The sequence below is a fragment of the Mastigoproctus giganteus genome, chromosome 4, assembly GCF_048544385.1.
Source record: "Mastigoproctus giganteus isolate SK-2022 chromosome 4, ASM4854438v1, whole genome shotgun sequence".
Taxonomy (NCBI): domain Eukaryota; kingdom Metazoa; phylum Arthropoda; class Arachnida; order Uropygi; family Thelyphonidae; genus Mastigoproctus; species Mastigoproctus giganteus.
This window is the reverse complement of record NC_143578.1, coordinates 235,064,093-235,085,729: the sequence shown is the minus strand read 5'-3', so window position 1 is coordinate 235,085,729 and position 21,637 is coordinate 235,064,093. Positions and strand designations below refer to the sequence as shown.

The window sequence follows — 21,637 nt, the reverse complement described above, 5'->3', positions numbered from 1 at the left end:
AACTGACTTGTTTCCAATTCTTCAGTTTTTTTCTGCCTACACCAAAGCTTGCAAAAATTGTAAAGCAGTTATTAATCAGTCCAAACTAGATTTTGAACAGGCTAAGAGTAGAAAACTTGCTTCTTGCCCTAATAGTAGCCGAGCATTCTGGTCTCTTGCCAAAGCTATTTGGGCACGGTTTTGCCTATCTCTCCTCCCACCTCTGTCAAAACCAGCTGGTTCTGTTGTCACTTCAGCAAGGATAAAGCTGACCTGCTAGCATCCCATTTTTTTTCCAACTCATGTATTAATGATCTTGTTGAAACACCTCCCACCATTCCCAACACGCTCCATTCAATGCCTCCTGTGGTCTTCCAACAAAAGGAAGGATTTTGACGAATCTTGATGCTAAGAAAGTTCCAGGTCCTGATGATATTTCTCCACTTGTTCTCAAAACCTGTGTTCCTGAACTTACTCCTGTTATTTGCCGCCTTTTTTCACTTTCTTATTCAAAAAGTGCAAAAGGTGTTTTTCCTACTGCTTGGAAATTTGCTCATATCCAGCTAGTTCCTAAAAAGGGTGACAAATCCCTCCCATCCAATTATCGTCCCATTGCAATTACTTCTACTCTTTCTAAATTAAAATGGAAAAATCAATTAACCGCCAACTCTTAAAACTACCTAGAAACCTTCCATCTGATTAACGATCGCCAGTATGGATTCTGTCATAGTGTGCATAGTATTAGGGTCAGGTGTCACCTGTGGTTTCCCACATCTGCGCCATATGTTCGCTGTGAAGGAATACAGTACTACTGTAAATGCCAGAAAAGTGTTGTGTGTTGTATATGACATATTGCGTTAGGTTCTGTTGTGTATCCTGGCATTTGGCCGCAGGGCCCCTAGTGGGACTCCACGTTGCCCGCACACACCACTAGGAGGTAGCCAGTCTGCCCATTATTCTCTGGCTTGTCTCCGCCAGGGTCGCCAGAGCTTCCTGGATGGAGACAAAAAAAAAAAAAAAAAAAAAAAAGGTAGAGTCGGGGAAGTACAGAGTGTACGCAAGAAAGGAGGGTATAGCTAGAAATATGGAAGATGTAGGCGAAGGTATCCTCCAGGTTATCAATGGAGCAATAAGCGCCATCAGTTGAAAGGGGAACCCGGGAAGGACGATAAATAAGACAGCAAGAGAGCCGTGTGCAAGTTGCCACTGAAGAATGAGGTGGTCCATGCGCCAGTTGATCCTATCCAGGTTAAGATCGGTTTTGCCAGTTAGGTTAGGATCAGATGTTTGGGTTGTTCCTATTTTGTGTTGGCAATAGGGTGCTCCGTCTTGTGAAGAGGGCTTGTGCAAACTTGGTAAACTCATAGTAGTAGTTTTCTTCTGTGATGAATAAGTGTTCGTTTCCTTGAGGGTTATCTTGGATACGAGTAAACAGGATGCTGCGGAGGTCCTCATAGTGTTGACAGGTATATACTAGATGGTTCCAGTCTTCTATTTCACCACATGCACAGTAGGGGTTGTCAATGATTCCCATGGATGTTAATTTATGGTTTATTGATCTGTGTCCAGTGATGAGGTAGGTGGTATAAAGACCAGGAGAAAACCAAGTTGGAGATTTAGGAAATACGGCATTCACATACGGTATAAATTTCTTGGTGATTAGGCCCTTGTCGGTAGCAGTCCATCTGTCCTGCCAGGTCTGAAGTAGTAGGATGGCAATTTTTTTCTTTTCCTGCCTGATTTCATTCAGGTTATTGATGGAGTGTCCAAGGATAGTTGCTGGTATAAACCTGGATAGACAGTAGTGGAGGCCCCTTCGAAAAACCTCCAGATCAAGCCGAAGGACGCCCGCAAGAACCTGAAGGGCTGGGTTGCTAACTGTGCAGCATGCCCTTGTAATAGTAAGAAGGATGGTGTGCTGGATGGTTCCCAGTTTACGTTTGTTGTTGTAAAGAGTTGCCCTGCGAAACCAGACCCCTGATCCATACGTTATGAAGGGAAGGAAGATTGATTTATACAGAATCTTAAGGGTGCGTCGGTTCAATCCCCAATCGCGACGACTCACCCGTGCGATGAGAGCAGTGTAGTTTCTCACTTTCGCGTGGAGGTGTGCAAGATGCGGAGAGAAAGTGAGCTTAGGGTCAAGTACTATTCCCAGTAGTTTTAACGTAGAAACTAGCTTGACGGTTTGGCCTTGAAGTTTGATAGTGGGGTTTCTAGTAGGCTGCAGTGATCCCTTCAGGAGAATGGATTGTGTCTTTTGGGGTGAGAGTCTTAGTTTGTGTAGGGCTGCCCAGTTCTGAAGGATTTGAAGTGCCTGGTTTCCTCTGGCTTCCAGAGAAGCTCTGCTGTCAGCCTCAATCGAGATGGTCACATCATCAGCAAAGGCTTGTATAGCTACAGGACCTAAGTCCAGTCCAAGGAGCTCATCCAGGACAATGTTCCACAAAAAAGGACCAGGGACTGAACCCTGGGGGCAACCTCTGTAGATTGACCTGGTAATTCTTCGGTACGTTGAGGAGATTGTAATTTTCCTATTTGATAAGTAGTTTTCGATGCATTTGTATAAATTTAATGGTATACTTGCCTAAGTCTGCGAAGGATACTTGCCCACCAGAGCCTGTCAAATGCTCCTGTGAAATCTATTGCTATTAGTAGGTAGTATTTGGAGGTAGAAGTTGAGACTGCAGAGATGATCATTTGCAGTGCGTCTTCTGTGCAACGCCCCGGTCGAAATCCAAACTGGAAGTTGGACTGGAGCCCAGCTTTGGTGTAATGGTCTTGGAGCCATACTAGGAGTAGTCGTTCAGTTTACTGACCATGGATAAAAGGGCAATGGGTCGATATGACTCTGGTTGTTGGAGCGGTTTAGACGGATTTTTTATGATCAGTTTTACATTGGCGTTTTTCCATTCTTCTGGGAAAGATCCATGGGACAAGCACTTATTGAAGAGGTCGAGTAGAAACTGGATGTTAATTTGGGCGGTCTTTTTAAGGACTTCGGGTTCAGTGAGATCTGGTCCGGGACATTTCCTCTCTTTCATTTTGGTAAGAGCCTGCTGCAGTTCATCGGTGGTAAATTGATCTTCTACAGCATTGTTAAAGTAGATGTTGTTTGCCTGGCATATTTCTTGCTGTTGTACTGTCAGAGGATCAGTATCTGTACCAAAAAGTGTGTCCAGAATATTGGCCATAGACTGCTCCCACGATGTAGTCATAGTGCCGTTTGGTGTGAGGGTGGATTGGATAACTTCGCCCCTCGGGAGCTTGTTGGTGGTGATGCAGTACACCACCCCCCAGGGTTCAGTATTGCCAGTCGTTTTGACGAGTCGTTCCCAAGATGATCTTTTACACTGCCTTATAAGGGAGGTGTAGTCGTTTCTGACTCTTCGATATTCTTCACGGAGGGTGTTGACCTCATTTGGGGGCCAAGAGGTACGAGCTCTCTGAAAGGCTTTTCTTTTGGAGTGTACAATTCGGCGAAGGTGCTCCGGCTCTGGGGACCACCATGGGACGGCATTAGGCATTGGTCTTTTCTTTCTAATTGATTGATTGCATGCCTGGATGATGATTTCTGTTGTGAGCTTTTGATGTTGGTTGGGGTCCAGTGCTGGAAGATCAGAAGAGTTGTGGTTCTGGATCATGGACTGCAGCGTGGAGCAAAAGATTTCCCAGTTGGCCTTGTTAATGGCATAGCGACTAATATTGTAGTGAGGTGGTGGAGTTGGATCAATGGATCTTGAGTTGAAATGTAATAGCTCTGTGATCTGAGGTGGTCCAGGCCTCATTGACCTGCCACCCAGAAATTTTGCTGGAAATGGATCATGTAGCTATGGAGATATCTATTGTGGATTCCCACAGAGTGCTGGAATAGGTAGGCAGGTTATTGGGCTTATTCAGAACCAGGAAGGGAGAAGTGGCCAGGAAATCTTCAAGAAGCTGCCCATTGTGGCACCCAGAGCGATCAGTGGTCAGGCTGTACCTGGTAGGAGAGTGGCAATTTACATCTGCCCCAAGGATAATCTTGCTGTTGGGAAGTGTAGCAAGGACTGTACGTAGATAATTTATTGTTGGAGTGATATCTTGGCCAGGTCTGCAGTAGAGGGAGATGAGGTAGAAGGCTCCCAACGGGCAAATTACATGGGCACACGCCGCCCATGCAGTGCATAGGGAGGAAATCCTTGTAACCATGATGTTAGGGTTACGGACAGCTATGGCAGCCCAGGGCGTGTCTTCATCTGTATGTATGATTTTGAAAGTCAGGAGGTATCCCCTGACTAGCTTTGAATGGGTATGTGGCTCCTGTAGAATTAATATGTCAGCATTTTCCTCTTCGGCCCTGATTCTAATTTGGGCACTTACTGCACGGGCTCGCTGGGCATTTAGTTGGATAAACTTTATGATATTGCTGTTGAATGATTTAGGGCGTGCTGCCATAATCGGTCTTTATTTGTTGGTTCCTCTTAGCTTTTAGATAAACAGGGCACTTACTGTCCCTGAGAGAATGTGCTGCATCGAGCTTTGCTGCTTTGCAGTTTGCACAAACTGCATCTGTGGATCTGTTTGGGCAAGAATTATAGTCATGCCCTTTTTGGGCACAGTGCCCACAGGTAGACACAGTTTGCATGCATGTGTGGGTGGTGTGCCCAAAATGGCAGCATCGGAAGCACTTTGGAACAGGCACGTGCTCCTAGAAGCGGTGACTGCTCCAACCCATAAAGACTCTGTCCTGTAGTTTGAGGATGTTCCATGCCTGTGGAGAAAGCTCCACCACCCAATTGTATAGCTGGGGACACTTGGAGCTAGTGTGATATTTTGGTTTGATGTGTTCCTTGGCATTACTTATGTCAGTTAATTCTTGGAAGTTCTGTTGAAGAGTTCATCTGTGATGTTCTCTGGAGTGATATCCTTGCCCACATCAAATATACGTATGGATGGGCCTCTCTTTTTAGGGATTTCTGCTGTAAGACCTAGGGTACTGACTGTTGGATTGGTGATGATAGAATGAGCCTCTTGCTTGGTTGTTGTTTCAATGATTACTCCAACATTTCTTGTTTTTCAGATGGACTTTATTCTTGTGGTTTTAAAGTCCTTGGCCAGTTTCTGGACAACGGTAGTTTTTACTGCTTCGCTACTGTCTATTGTCGAGTTTTCCACTGGCTTTATTATGACTAGATGTGGCGTGCTGAGTAGTGTTTTCTTCTTTGTTGATGGTAGTTTGATGCTTGCGGTTGTATCTGGAGTTGTCCTCAGCGCTTGGGCGTAGGATAGGGAGCGCTGTGGCATTTCTTTCCCCCTTCCTTCAAGATAAGCTTCTAGCTTAGCCTTCGTTGTCTCATGTTCTACATGAAGATTTACCAGAACATGCTCCATTCGGGACCATACTTCTATGATTTATCCTCTGACAATGGTAGTGATTTGATTGCTCTGTTCTGCCATTATTGCCTCCAGGTTTAGGCGCAGTGAATGGATTTGTTCTGTTATAGATCCATCTAGTGACTGTACGGTGTTAACATCTGTATTCAGTGATGTAGAGTCTTCGGGGTCGTCATTCTGCTCTGGCAGCATGTTAGCTTCTGTGGCGACCCTCGGGGCAGGTTTGCACTGGCATTGGGCACAAACGTAACGCTCTTTAGTTACCTTTGTCATTTTAGAAATTAGTGACCGTCCTGAGCAATTTCCGCATCGGGATCGGCTGCAGTCTCCATTGCATATTATTACGTGTTTTACCTTCTTCAGGCAGGCCTGACAGGTGTGTAAAAAAGTCAGTGTCGATCCACTGGTGATATTCTGGCTTATTATTATTATAATTAGCCATATGGTGCAAGGAAGCCTGTGGCTTTTGCTGCACCAGCCAAAAAAAATTTCTGAGTTACCCCTGAGAGAGAGAGAGAGAGTCAGAAATAGAAGGGAATCGCCAAGAAAGAGAAGTATGATGATATGCTCAGAACCCTGGGTGTGCCAAGCCCGTACTCACCAGATGTGAGCCCCTTGGGGTATGTTACCCATTTATGAACAAATTCAATGGAAAAGTTCAGTGAAACACAGGTGTCAAGTGCCCTTGACATCTCAAAGGCTTTCAATCGTGTTTGGCCTAAAGGTCTTCTAAACAAGTTTCCATCTTATGATTTGCCACTGTTTTTTGTAATTGGTTATCCAGTTTTCTCTCTGACCACTCGCTGAGGGTGTAGATGGCTGTCTGTCTTCTAACTTCTTCACTAATTCTGGTGTCCCCCAAGGTTCATTTCTTTCCCCCACTCTTTTCCTCTTGTATATTAATGACCTTCTTCCATTGACCAGAAATCCTTTCCATAGGTTTGCTGATGATAGCACATTGCATTCCACTTTCCAGTTTGAGAAACCTCGCCCTGCTCATTCAGCTTCAATTTCTTGAATATCTGCTACCAATTCCTTAAATGCTGATCTGCAGTGGTTCTCCAGTGGGGCAAAGACAACTTAGTTGGTTTCAATCCTTATAAAACTTAGTCCTGTCTTAATCTCACAAAAAGGATTCTTCTACTCCTGTGCTTATCTTTGGTGACACTCCAATTTCTAGGCAAGATGATATATCTCTTTTGGGGATTATCCTGACTTCTCCTCTCTCTCTTGGCCCAAGCACATTACAAATATTGCTTCCTCTGCATCTAAAAAACTTGGTTTTCTCTTTTGCTCTCGGTATTACTTTTCTTCCAAACAGCTGTTCACTCTGTACAAATCACAAATCCGCCCTACCATGGAATATTGTTCCCATGTCTGGGGCGGTGCCCCCAAAACCTCTCTCAGGCGTCTAGATTCCATTCAGAAGAGAGCAGTTAAGTTAATTAAAGACTCATCTCTAACAGTCTCTCTCCACTCTCTGTCTCATAGACGCACTGTTTCTGCTGCATGCCTTTTCTACGGATACTTCCATGGGCACTGTTCTTCTGAATTGGCTTCTATAATTCCCACTCTCTCTTTCAAAACAGTCCAAACACATGCTGCCACCCACCAACATCCATTTACTGTCCAACTTCAAACTCACAGAACCAACTTTTCATCTTCCCCATTTATTCATTCAACTGCCGTTTTCTGGAACAATCTTCCTTCATACGTATTTCCTGAAAATTACAGTCTACAGAAGTTCACGTCTAATAGTAGTAGTAGTAGTGGCATATAATGCAAGAAAGCAAGTGTTATGAGCTTATGCAGCATCAGCCAAAAAAAAAAATTACACCATTCCCTCCAAATGCCTGTCCAGTTCCTCCTTATATTTATTTAACCTATCAACTTCCACAACGACAGATGGAAGTTTGTTCCAGCAATTAACCACCCGCTGGCTAAAGGCATATTTCCGCACATCTATTCTACATCTGTCCTTTCTTAATTTGAATTTATGCCCCCTTAGGTTCATAATCTGAACAAGTGGAAGGATCCCATCAGAATTCAACGTGCTCAACCCATTCAAGGCCTTATACACCTCAATCAGATCACTGTGCATGTGCCTAGTCTCCAGCCACTGCAATTTGCAGAACTTAAGCCTCTCTTGGTAAGAGGATCCCTTCATTCCCCTCACCAGTCTTGTTGCCCTTCTCAGTACACGCACAAGTAAATCTACATCCTTCCTAAAATGAGGCCTCCACACCTATACGCAATACTCAAGGCATGGCCTGACCATTGCTTTATACATAGGGACAATCACCTACTTTTTCCTGCTAGCAAAATTCCTATATATCATTGACAAAACCCCATGACCTGCCCTTGCAGCCTGTCTGCATTGTTCAGAAAACTTCATATCTGACTGCACAATTACTCCCAGGTCTTTTTCATTTTCTACCACCTTAAGTGTAGTACCACACAGTTGGTACGTTTCTCTGGGGTTCCTTCTACCCATATGCAGTACTTTGCATTTGTCAAGGTTAAACTTCAGTTCACACTTCTTAGCCCATCTGCCCAAATTATCTAGATCCTGTTGCAGTAGCACACTGCCATTAACAACCCTGCCAACATTTGCATCATCTGCAAGCTTCAACATTAAGCCTGATATACCTTCATCAATATCGTTGATAAATATACAAAACAACAGTGGACCCAACACCGAACCCTGTGGGACTCCACTAATAACATTAGTCCACGAAGAACAGCACCCATTGATAACCACCCTCTGTCTTCTCCCACTTAGCCATCCTTTTATCCATTGTAGCAACTTACCCTTAATACCATTCTGCTCCAATTTGTACAATAGTCTTCCATGTGCAATAGTGTCAAAAGCTTTCCTGAAATCCAAATATATGAGATCAAAATTATTTTTTGCATCCAGTTCCTTTGTAACCACATCATAATATCCTATCAAATTTGTCAGACAAGACTTTCCCTTAACAAACCCATGCTGTGTCTGAATTATTGCTGCAGTCTTGTCTAGATGATCCTGCAATGCATCTTTAACCAGTGACTCCATTATTTTCCCCGGAACAGAAGTTAAACTAAATGGTCTGTAATTACTCATTTGGGGTTTTCATTAAAAAAAAAAGTTACTGTTATGGATAAATGAATGGTTGAATCATAGAAGACGGGGTAATTATTAACAAACACTGCACTTTGTGGACTAATATTATTAGTGAAGTGCCCTGGTGTTCAGTGTTGGCCCCATTGTTGTTCTCTATAATTTATTGATAAAAGTATATCAGGCTTAATATCTAAGTTTTTAATTGATACAAAGGTTGGCAGGGTGATTAATGTTAATAAAGGTAAACCACTATAACAAGATCTAGGAAAATCAGGGAGACAAGCTGACAAATGGCAGTTGAAATTCAGTGTTGACAAATGCAAGGTACTGCATATGGGTAGCAATAACCCCAGAGTAACGTACTGTGGGGTACACTACACTCAGGGTAGTGGAAAATGAAAAAGACCTGGGGGTAATTGTGTAGTCTGATACGAAGTTCTCTGAGCAGTGTAGACAGGCTACCAGGACAGCTCATGGGGAATTCCTGTATATCACTTTGTCAGTGATATATAGGAATTTTGCCAGTAGGGATATGGAGATGATTATCCCATTGTAAAAAGCAGTGGTCAGTCCACATCGTGAGTACTGCATACAGGTCTGGCGGCCTCACTTTAGGAAGGATATGGAGCTGCTGGAATGAATACAGAAAAGGGCAACGAGGTTGGTAGGGGAACAAAGGGGGGTGCTCTTACCAAAAAGGCTTCAGTTCTGCAAATTGCAGCATCTGTAAACTAGGCACCTGCGAAGTGATCTGATTAAGGTGTTTAAGGCTTTGAATGGATTGAGCAAGCTCAGTGCTGATCAAATGCTTCCTCTTGATCAGACCACATACGAGGAGGCACAAATTGAAACTGAAGAAGGATGGTTGCAGAATAGATGTGCTGAAGTTTGCCTTTAGCCAGCTGTTGGTTGATTGCTGGAACAAACTTCCATCTGTTGTCATGGAAGTTGATAGTTTAAATAAATTCAAGGAAGAATCGGACAAACTGTTGCCAGGGGTGTCGTGGGGTGTGGTTTTATTATTATTTATTTTTTTTCCCCTTTTTGGCTGATGCTATATAAGCTTGCTTTCTTGAATCCTTTTCCACTACTAATGTTAGTGCTAATATCCTTTTCACCACTGTTATGGGCGCCTCCATAGCCAGGTGGGAAGGAGCAGCAGTGCGTAGCACACGCTTCTTGATTAGACCGGGGTTCGAGCCCGTCACCACCAAATACGGAGGATGCGGACAGGTCAGGGAATGACCACCGCATTTCCCGGAGCAATATGGCCTTAGTTGCTAATGCTCCTAAAATCCAAATAACAAACAAACAAAAACCACTGTTGTGTAATGTTTTCTGACATTTTATATTTGTTTCCATCAAAATAAATAAGAACATTTCCTGATTTAATAGCTTTTCCATGCATTTACTATTATGCTCTGCTATACTTCATTCCAACTAGCAGTCCAGTAGTAAATAGTACATTTTATTTTATAATTTGTAATGTTGGCCATTTTCTTTTCTCCTCTTGTCAGGATCCTTTAAGAAAACCAAGTTCTTCAATTGTTTCCTTTGGTATAATTGTTCATAGCTGCCTTTAGCTTCCTGGCATGTAGTTTGTAATGAAGACTCTTAATGGAAGGTAAAAAAAGGCACATGATAAAATTTCATCAGAAGGATGTGCATTTTATAACAATTAAAAATCTGTTAATGTTTTCATTTGCATTTACTTTTTCCTTTTAAATGATTTTACTTCTTTTAACCATTTGCAACCATTCTGAAAGAAGTTCTGAATTGCATTATTAAATTTGTTAGAAAAAATCTTTCTGCATAAATAAAATGCATACACAAAAAAAGAAAGCAGTCCAGTCCAGATTAGTGGTGTTTTACTATAATGCAGCTTGTTGCACTTCACAAATGTGCAACAAGCCATTTTTCAATGTTCTCTTCAGTGTAATGGCCAACTTTTTTTTTTTTTTTTTTTTTCCGTCCATATCACTCCAAATTTTTGTGCTCTTAGTTTTTATTTTAAGGTCAATGCCCAAAAATTATATTGAAATATAGGATGGATGTTTCAGTGATGTATGTCCAGTGGTCATTAGTATCTCTTGGATATGCAGTCAGTCTAGCAGTTATCCTGTTGCAGAAACTAGCTATTGCCTAGCCCTTATTTGTCAAGTTGCATTCCTCAAGTATAACAAAGTGCTTGAGCACCTAGAATCAGCATAACCTTTCCTGCAGAAAGAGGAGTATAAAATTTTGTCTGTGATTGGGAAGTGTTTGTGTTTCCTGACACTTAGTTGTGTTTATTTTGGATCATAAAGTTTAATAATGTCTAATCCATGATTTATCTTATGCGATAATATTCTGAGATTTTATAATTGCCCACTGTTTTATATCATTGTAGTGAAGTTGTATCTCATTAAGGCAAAAATATTACTCACGCATTCAGCTTTATACTGATAATATTTTCTTCAAACAACTTTTATCTCCTTTATTATCTTCTTCTATTCATAGTTGTTCATACAGTTAATTCGTTAATTCATTACATTCCAAAAGCATAATGCCAACAAATTAGTGTTTATACTGGTATTGTTATTGTTCTATGACTGTTATATTCAACTGTAATTGCTGTCAGCTAGTGTAATATGATATCAGTCTTATTTGATCTCATTATATAGATATCCATTTAGCAGTCTGTGAAAAATTGTTGCTATTGCCCTTTAGTTTCTTGAACATTTCATTTTTAAAATGAACTGTCCACATGAGTGCTTATCAAAAATATTACAACCTACAGCATAAATCAATATGTAGCTATCATTTTACTTTTAATGCAATACATTTGTATCTTAAAAATGGAGAATTTAAAAAGAAGGTACTTTATTTGCTTCTTTTTTTTTTTAATATTAAGGAAGGTATTTTTGCTTTATATATGTTTATTTTTCTTATTAGACTAAGGCTTCAGGAAATCAAACATCAGCAGTTGTAAGATGTGATGCCACTGCCCCACCAGGTACTTTGAATTTTTATGTCATATGCTATTATTTTGAAAACACAAATGATTAAACAAGGCTTTATTTTGAAAAAATGAAACACTGTCATATACAGGAAGTTCATTGTTTGTTATAGTTACATTCTTAGAACCACAACAAACAATAAAAATTAACAGTGAAGCCGATCAACCTCCATATGTATTAACTTATGTGACATGCATTGTACAAAAGATATGTTCCAAAGGGAGGAAGAATATATTTTTGTGCATAAAAAGCACAAATGTTCTTTTAAGGTCATGTAGTCGAGTGGTCATGAACAGGAGTGCACTAGCACACTCTCTTTGAGTAGACCGGGGTTCAAGCCCCTGACTGCTAAATACGGTCAATCTGCCAACCCATACTGGACTAGTGTGGCAGATAGTGTCCATATTCTTCAACATGAATTGTTGAGGAGGCTTCCATCCTGCAGTGAGTTTATAGTGGCTGCAGTTTACCTTTACCTTTTATATCACTTTTAATAAAATATAAAAATATTACTAAATATAAAAGCAGTTGGTGGCTCAACCCCTTCCTCACTCTGTGGACATCTTTCCTTCCCTCCTACATAATTCGTGTTCTTAAATTTCCAGCTGTTTTTCTCCTTAGTATAAACTTCATATAATGTAAGCTATAAATAAGCAAAAAATTCATCAGTTTATATCTGCAAAGACTCGGTACTGTGGCCTTATTTTTCTTAAAGAAAGATTTGATTTTCGATCTTTTTATTTTCTTATCTTTCTCTTGTAAAATTCTTTTTAACAAGAAATTGATCGAAGTAACCATGATTGGCATTAAAAGCTGCTTCATTTGTACTTGTGCCAAATTCTTGCTTTTCAGTCAGGTGTAAACTCAGTGTCTTGTTCATAATTATCCTCATCTTAATGGGCGTATGTTGTTAATTCATATCCTCGATCCAGGTGGCTAAAAGTTTTCTATTCTTTCCATAACCACATTGCTTCTTGTTCTTGTCACTTTGGTGGAACCCATGAAGTAACATTTTTTTGTCTGTTTATACTCCAGGATGACAACATGATCAAAGAAGTTCACAAGGTAGAGAGAGAATACAAGAAACAGTACTGTATTTAGCAGTCATGGGCTTGAACCCCAGTCACGTGTACTTATGCACCCTCGCACCTGCCCACTTGGCTATGGCATTGTGCAGCACTTCTAAAAAAAAAAAAAAAAAAAAAAAAAATACCAACAGGCCTTTTTTTTTTTTTTTTTTTTTTTTTGCAAGCAGATCCACCAAAATTTGTGGCATGGATAAATCCCATTCAATGTCCACTGGCTTGCTTCAATTCTGCAAAAAATGTTCAACTGTTTTTCCAAGTCATGTTTTTAGTCTTTTTCTTTTCCAACAGAATTATTAGTTGCTGTTCCAGGCTGTTTAGATTAAGTAGAGTATAGTTTCATGCTTACTTATAAACTTCATTAGAAAATTTTTATTAATATCATTAATAATCATAAGTATATTAAAATGTCTGAAGATATTTTTAACTTTTTTTTTTTAATTATTCTCAAAAATATTTAAATAATTGAAAGTAGCATTAAAGTTCCAATGAGATTTATAAGAAATTTTGAGAAACCTTCAATAAATACACAAAAGCAAACCTGATTTAACAGCAACATGACCTGATGTGAGCTATCACATCACATGATAGACAAGTTGAAATGGATTAATGAATGACAAAAATGGGGCAACAAACAAGGACTTCCTATATTTAGTAAAAGTTCGTGGTGTTCACTGCAGAAGTTGAAATATGATAATAAATGCTACCCTACATTATATTCTATTATTCTATCATTTTTTTAGGGAAGTTATGTTCCCCCTGCTGATAGCAACAGGCTTGGGCTTAAGTCAACTTAAAATTACTAATTTAATTTTTTAATCGAATAGTGCATTCACCTGTTTTGTAATGTCAAATAAAAACAAAAGTTGTAATTTTAGGTTGACTTGCAGATAATGAAGTTTCCTTTGAGTTTTATATATCTTAATTTTTTAGAAAGTTTTCCTTTAAATAATTTAAACCATCACTTTCTTTGTTCAGTGCTATCACTATTTTTCATTCAGCCCAGTTTTGTAGGCAAGAGAGAAGGACACACTGAGGATCTGCTAACAGCACATATTTGAAATTATTTTTCTCAGTAATAAATTCCTCTCTTGCTAGCCAGCCTTTAACAACATAGTGCTATTCTATTGCTCATCTATCCCAGAAACAGAGGAAATAGCAATAATTGGTAAATCAGTCCACAATCCAAGTAAAAGTGCAATGACCTTCATATAACTGCCACAGATGTTCTGCAGATAGCAATCAATATGTGGAACATACTGATAATATAAGTTTCCGCCATTTCATCAGGATGAGACAGAGGTATTGAAGTCTTCAAACTTACTTCAGATGAATCAGTGAATAACCACCATTCTTCAATTTTGTGTTCAAATTCCATTTTATCGATCAGTACAGGACAAAAATAGAAGAGAAACAAAAAATGTCAACAAATTTTTGCTCATCAGAGAATGCAACATGGCGAAGTGTTAGGTGGCCTCTGAGGCCACCTATACCTCTGGTGTAGGTATAGATATAACTTCAATACCTCTGTCTCATCCTGATGAAATGGCGGAAACTTATATTATCAGTATGTTCCACATATTGATTGCTATCTGCAGAACATCTGTGGCAGTTATATGAAGGTCATTGCACTTTTACTTGTATTGTGGACTGATTTACCAATTATTGCTATTTCCTCTGTTTCTGGGATAGTTGAGCCTCTGAGGCCACCATAACACTTTGCCATGTTACATTCTCTGGTATCATTATCATTGTTACACATTTCAAATATTGTTTCACAAAACTCCATTTGTCTTTCTTTTTCTCATTTGTTAATGCTTGAATGGTTTGAGTTTTGTATGGAAAGAGGTAAAGGTTAGCATTATATTCCCATAAATTTCTAACCAATAAATTTATAGTTGATTTTTGGTGCTATTTGTGATGGTAGGCCTCAGCTTGTAAATATCTTCTGATGTACAGCTTGTTGGATGACCATTACTTCCTTGTTTATTATTATTATTAGCATATTACCAACTAGAATAACCACTGTACAGCCTAATTGGCTAAGTAGGATGTGTTTTGATTTAAAACAGTTCTCCTTTCTTGAAATTTTCTTAATTGTATAAATAATGGTTAGGCCACATCTTGAGTACTGCATACAGGTCTGGAAGCCTCATTTTAAGAAAGATGTGGATATCTTGGAACAGCTGCAAAGAAGAGCACAAAGGGGTATTCTTGCCACAAAACACTTTGGTTCTGCAAATTGCAGCACTCGGAAACTACACACTTGCCAGAAAATCTGATGTGTTTAAATGAATTGAGTACACTTAATGATTATGGTATTCTTACTCTTCCTCAAGTAAACACACACACATGACACAGGGACATAAACTTAAATTGAAAGAGGATGGCTACATGAGAGATATGCACAAATTTTCTTTCAGCCAGAGAGTAATTGGTTGTTGAAACAAAGTACCATCTGTTGTTGTGGAAGTGGGTAGTTTGAATAAATTTAAGGAAGAATTAGATATTGTTAGAGAGGATGGACAGGTGTAGTAAATAATGAGTTCTCCCCCCCCCCTCTGTCTGATGCTGTATAAGCTTGTTTCTTTGTGTAATTCTCACTAATAATAATAATAATTGTTGCAATAAATACTTGGGTGGTGTTCTGTAAAAGAAACCTGCTTTGAAACAATCATTTCACACATTTTTTTTGTGCAGTAAACACTATTCTTATGTGAACTAAAATAATTTCATTAATTTACCTGCAGCAGATAACAAATATATGATCTGCTAAACCAATTGTTGTTTTAGTTGCATATAAAAATATATGTGCAGTATAATACAGGGTGAAGCAGAGAAATGGGCAGTTTTAAACTATCAGTAGTTAAAGAATTTGTATTTGCCAAATTACAAATATGCCATCTTAAATACATAGTAATGCTGTTTATTTTTGGGAGATATCCTCAAGGTGACTTCCATTTCTGCACAGGCATTCTTCTAGTCTTCCATGCATGCATGTTTCCCATGATGCGGTGTAGTATTCCAAATGAATTCCGGCAATTTCTCCACTAATTTTTTTCTTTCAGATCTTCAGTATTCTGTGAATGGCGACAAAAAAGTCACATGCTAACAGGTCTTAAGGACCTTGTAGGCCAAGAAATATCACAATTCCTGGAGATCAGTTATGAAAAAGCAATTATATGGCATCCATTGACTCTTGGGGGGGGGGGGGTATGAATGTCATGCCAACTTGTTGAAACCAACTGGCCTCATTAACTTGAGGAAACTAGCTAGTTCATCACTCAAAAAAGTTGCAGTCGTGTTTGCAGTTGTGTTACCATTGTTAACACAATTAGTAATACATATTGGTTTTCCTTCCAATCAATAACAAAGTTTTAGTTTGTTCACAAAACTATTTAGGTGACAGTGAGCTTCATCAGTCACCAGTATATTGTGAATAAAGTCTTTGTGATCCATTTGAGTTAGCATTACTTGACAAAAAATTTCTACAGATAAGGAGATCACAAGGGTAATTCTTGCAATACCTGTACCTTGTAAGGTTGGAAATTTAAGTTCTGCAGCAGTATTTGTTGTATATATACTCCTGTTGGATAAGTTCAATGACAGTACATGCCAACATGCAGGACACTTTGGTTCCATATGAGAGCAGTCTTCTGGTCAACAGGCACTTCTTATTCTACCTGGATGCTTCTTTTTGAGAGCAGAATCAGTTTCTTCAAAATTACATGCCCATATTTTAATGGTATGGGCAGGCAGCACAAGATGTTGATGCTTCACCTTAAAGTAAACATTAAGTGGTCGCATAAGTGTCATCATTTTTGTAAAATGCCTTGATGGTGAAAGCGTGTGCACCTCTCCACTGTTCAATGGTTATTAAATGGCATAATATGAACAAGAGTTTTGTCAGGTAATGCAATCTTCTTCACCCACTGGTATCCAGAAAACAGTTTTAAAATTGCCCCACCCTGTGTATGTATATATCTGATCAGTGCTGCAAACAGGCTGCTAGAACTGCCAATGGAGGTTATGTCCGTGATGTACAGGAGCTTTGACAGGGACAGGGAGGTGATTATCCTGTTGTATAAAGCAGTGGTTAGGCCACATCTGGAATATAGTTTTGGAAACCTTATTTTAGAAAGGACACATCTATTGGAAAGGGTGCACAGAAAAGCAACAAATGACTCAGGCACAAACACAAGGGGATATAAATAAAAAAGAGGTGGTTACAGAATAGATCCATGGAAATTTGTATTCAGCCAAAGAGTAACTGATTGTATGAATAATCTTCCACTAGGTGTTGTGGAAGTGGGTAAATGAATAAATTTTAAGGTTTGGACAAATTCTTGGCAAGAATGGGTAAATTAAGTGGATTTTTTTTTATATTGCTAATACTATTATGCAACAAAAAAAGGTTTGATGACAAAAAAAAAAAAAGGCCCATAACTTAACACAGAAGAAGAAGAAGAAGAACATCCAGTTCTTATGAAATCCCCAAACACCAGAATTTCTCAGCCCAAAGTAAATGATACTTAATTAAGAATCCCCCTACATTTAAGCTGAAATACTCAGATGATTTGTATGCTATTCATTATCAGTATATCTGTAGTTTATTGCAAATGGCAACTTTCCAATATCAAAAATATGGAGATAAAGTAACAATACAGTTGGAGTTAGCCTGCTTTTGTGCTATATAAAGAAAATTAATCGAATTCAGTGCAGGTGAATAACTTTGGCTGTTAATAGTATTTTGATTAAATAAAAGTTTGTAATGTGAATTTTTATATCATTAAGAGATTATATTTTATGAATTATTTGTTGTCTATATTTGTTTTGAGATTTTTTTTTTTTTTTTTTTTAATTTTGCATACTTGTTTTATTTACAGATGAATGCATCATGACAAGGGGTAGCTCTCTTCTCCTTCGGTTTTTTTACAAGGCTTGGTTTTTTGGAAGTGCCTATTACTGGGCAACATGGGTATTTCTAGGGGTAAGCAGTATTGACATAACTTTAAATTATGTAATTACCAATATATATATATATATATATGTATACAGTGGATGCTACCTATTGTAATCACTTCAAGACTCAGCTAGAGTGATAACAATAACCAAAAAAACAAGAATGCAGATGTTTAGCTCTGTTTATTGATGCAGAGCATAAATGTGTCCATGAAATGGTGTAAGTGGACAGAAATAAAACAATAAAATCAAGCAATAAAAAATATTTTTGATTATCCCCTATCTTCTTTGAGAAAGTCATCATTAAAAATGAAACTGTCATAATGTTTCTGGAAATCCCTACAAACCATTAAAAACAAATAAAGAAAATTGATTGGGGGTGCAAATAGAGTACTTTCTCTCATGAGTAACAACACTGACAACTATGCAAACTGTATGAAGGAACATAATCAGGAACCAGCCATACAGTATGTCAGAGTTAAGAACAATTTTTTATGAAAATTCCAAACAAAAGATATTAGAGCCTATAGTATTTAGTATTGTGCATGAGTTGAAGGTTGGGAAGACAACGAAAGAAGATACTTATTGACACTTAAATTTATGTAGATTGTAATTTTCAGGAAATATGTGTGAAGGGTTGTTCCAGAAAACAAAAGTTGAAGGAATAAATGAGTAAGAAGAAAAGTTGGTTCTGTGAGTTTGAAGTTGGACAGTAAAAGGATGCTGACTGGTTGTAGCACATGTTCAGACTGGTTTGGAAGAGTGAGATGGGGGGAATTATAGAACCCAATTCAGAAGAACAGTGCTCATGGAGATATCTATAGAAAAGGCATCAGCAGAAATATAACATCTATGAAAAGAGAGTGGAGACACTCTGTTAGAGATAGATCATTAATTAACTTAACTGCCCTCTTTTGAATGGAGTCTAAAAGTCTGAGAAAGATTTTGGGGACACATCTCCAGATGTGGGAACAATATTCCATGGTAGGGGAGATTTCAGATTTGTACAGAGTGAGTAGTTGAGAAGAAAAATAATGCCGAGAGCAAAAGAGGAGACCCAGTTTTTAGGATACAGAGGAAGCAATATTTTTGATGTGCTTATGTCAAGAGAGAGATTAAAAGTCAGGGTAATCCCTAAGAATGATATGTGATCTTGTCTGAAAATCTGAGTTTTTTCAAAGATAAGCAGAAGAATCATTTTTGCAAGATATAAGACAGGACTGAGTTTTTGAAGAATTTAAATTTACTAAATTATCTTTGTCCTACTGGAGGATTACCTGGAAATCAGAATTTAAGGAATTGGTAGTGAATATTTGAGAAGTTGAAGCTGTTTGTGCAGGACAAGGTTTCTCAAGCTTGGAAGGTGGAATGCAATGTACTGTCATCAGCAAAACTATGGATAGGATTTCCAGTCAATGGAAGAAGATCATTAATATACAAGAGGAAGAGAGTTGGAGAAAGAACTGAAGTACAAGAGGGGAAAACAGTAGGAAAAATAATTGAACCTTGGGAAACACCAATGTTAGTGAAGAAGTTAGGAGACAGAGAGCCATCTACCATCACACACACAGTGAGCGATCAGAGAGAAAACTAAATACCCAGTTACAAAAATCAGTTGGAAACCATAAGATTCGAGCTTATTTAGAAGACCTTTATGCAAGACACGATTGAAAGCCTTTGAAATGTCAAGAGCAACTGCTTGAATTCCTCCAAAGTTTTCCATGAATTTGTCCATAGATGGGAAACTTATCTCCAGTGGATCAACGCTAATGGAATCCATATTGGTGATTATTGATCAGATGGAAAGTTTTTGGATAGTTTAGGAGTTGGCAGTTAATGGATTTCTCCATTACTTTAGAAATAGTAGAAGTACAATTGGACAATAACTGGATGGCAGGAATTTGTCACCTTTTTAGGAATTGGCTGGATATGAGCAAATTTCAAAACAGAAGGAGATTGTAAAAAGGTGACACAGAACAGGAGTAAGCTCAGGAGCACAGGTTTGGAGAAATACCATCAGTACCTGGCTTTCTTGGCATCAAGATTGTTAAAAAATTTTCTAACATCCTTTTGCTGGAAAACCACAGAAGACATTGAATGGAATGGAGTGTATTGGGAATGGTAGAAGGTGGTTTATCAAGTTCATCAATATGAGAGTTAGAAGAAAAGTAGGATTTTAGCAGGTCGGCTTTATCTTTAGCTGAGCTGACAATAGAACCATCATGTTTTAACAGTTGGAGTAGAGATGGTTAAAAGTTTTGGCCAACAGCTTTGGCAAGAGGCCAGAATGCTTGACTACCATTTCTACTCTTAGTCTGTTCAAAATCTAGTTTAGACTTGATTAATAAGTGCTTTACAATTGTTGTGAGCATTATTGTAGGTAGAAAATGAAACTGAAGATTTGGATGCAAGCCAATTAAATTATGCAAGATTCTTATCATGAACATAAATACAATAAATACACCAGCCTTGGTTATTTATTGGAGGTGCCTCCGTAGCCAGGTGGGAAGGAGCAGCAGTGCATAGCACACACTTCTTGATTAGACCGGGGTTCGAGCCCGTCACCACCAAATACGGAAGATGCGGAAAGGTCAAGGAATGACCACCACATATCCCGGAGCAATATGGCCTTAGTTGCTAATGCTCCAAAAAACCAAATAAACAGTTATTTATTGGAAAACCAAGGTTTAGTTAAAGGACAAGATTTTAAGGTAGAATAAAGAATTTCATCCTTACAAGTATAATTTCACTGACACGATCTGAGCAAACATTGACATCAGAAGATTTAAAAACAGTAATCCAACCAAGGAAAAGAAGAATATCAATCTTATTCAGAATATATTCAATACATTTGAATTGTTATGAAATATTTTATAAATAAGGATGTTAAAACTTTTTAATCTAATGTATTTGTGTTCCAATTTAGGTTGTGGTACTCTCTTTTATTATTTGTCTGATTCGTGGACGTTACTCCTCTATCCATGGCATGGTAGACAGTGATGAGTTGGAAGAAAGTGATGATGAGTTAATCAGACCATAGCTTTGTACAGTAGGTAGAGTAATGTGTAAAAGCCAAGTGAAATGTACAGAATTACAGAGTGGAAGTGGAACTTTAGTTTGAAGACACATTTGTATATAGATGAAATTCTAATTAGTCTTTTATATTTAATAAGCAACCCACTTTGTAAGTTTTCACTGACTCCTAACATAGTGTTTCTCTTTTTTATTATAATTTTAAGTAGTCAGCTAACCTGCTCATTGGTACGTGTAATTCAAATTGGTCACAAATATAAAATATAAATTTATTTTTAAAATTTATTGAACTGGAAATTATTTTAGAAACATCATGGAAATATTTAGAGCATGGTGTCTTTTAGTAGGACTGGCAGAAGTTGGTTGTGTTTACATACTTGATCTACTTTGTATGTTATGTGTGTAGCTATTATTCTTGTATGAATAAAAATGATGTTTGAATGGCAGCTGCTGAGTCAAAGAGCACTAAATATGTAATAGTGTTGTCTGTTCACTGTACTTTAGTTTATGGAACAAGTTAAGCATACATACATATATATATATATCAGTAGATAAAAGATTTCAAAGTTATCCTTATTAAGACCACATGCAATGGTAAGTGATGATATATGTTATTATAGTTGTTAATAGATATATTTGGCTTTTTAGTAGGTTATCATTTAAGTGTATAGTTAAGTTTAGTATTGTTTATCTCTCTGAAAACAGTTCCACCGAAATCATTCTTAATTTAAAAATCTGCCCTTCTTGATATATTGTTGGGAAGGAAGGAAGGAAGGAGAGAGAGAGAGAGAGAGAGAGAGAGAGAGAGAGAGAGAGAGAGAGAGAGAGAGAGAGAGAGAGAGAGAGAGAGAGAGAGAGAGAGAGAGACATCTGCCATCGAGTGGTTATTACTGAGAAAAAATGTTTTAAGTTTTTGAAATAGCATTAATGTTTAATTCTTTTAAAAAATTATTTTTTTAAACATCTAAAAGCCTGTTAATTGTGTCAATGGCCACAGTTAATAAAACTTTTCATATCAAAAACATAATTTATTTGAAATTTTTTAAATTACATAATTATATTAATCCTAAAATGTATTTTGCTTAGTGACTATTATG

At 38.1% G+C, this 21,637-nt stretch overlaps 1 protein-coding gene across 1 annotated transcript in view; it reads left to right on the top strand.

The window, feature by feature from the left end:
* Nucleotides 1-21,293, top strand: part of LOC150087510 (lysosomal cobalamin transport escort protein LMBD1-like) — a 104,882-nt gene extending 83,589 nt beyond the window's left edge. The window contains exons 13-15 of the mRNA XM_090372106.1: nt 11,396-11,456; nt 17,432-17,535; nt 20,434-21,293. Of these exons, the coding sequence (XP_090228232.1) occupies nt 11,396-11,456; nt 17,432-17,535; nt 20,434-20,547 (279 nt within the window). The 3' untranslated portion in view covers nt 20,548-21,293. The remainder of the gene's footprint in view (nt 1-11,395; nt 11,457-17,431; nt 17,536-20,433) is intronic.
* The last annotated feature ends 344 nt before the right edge of the window (nt 21,294-21,637 follow it).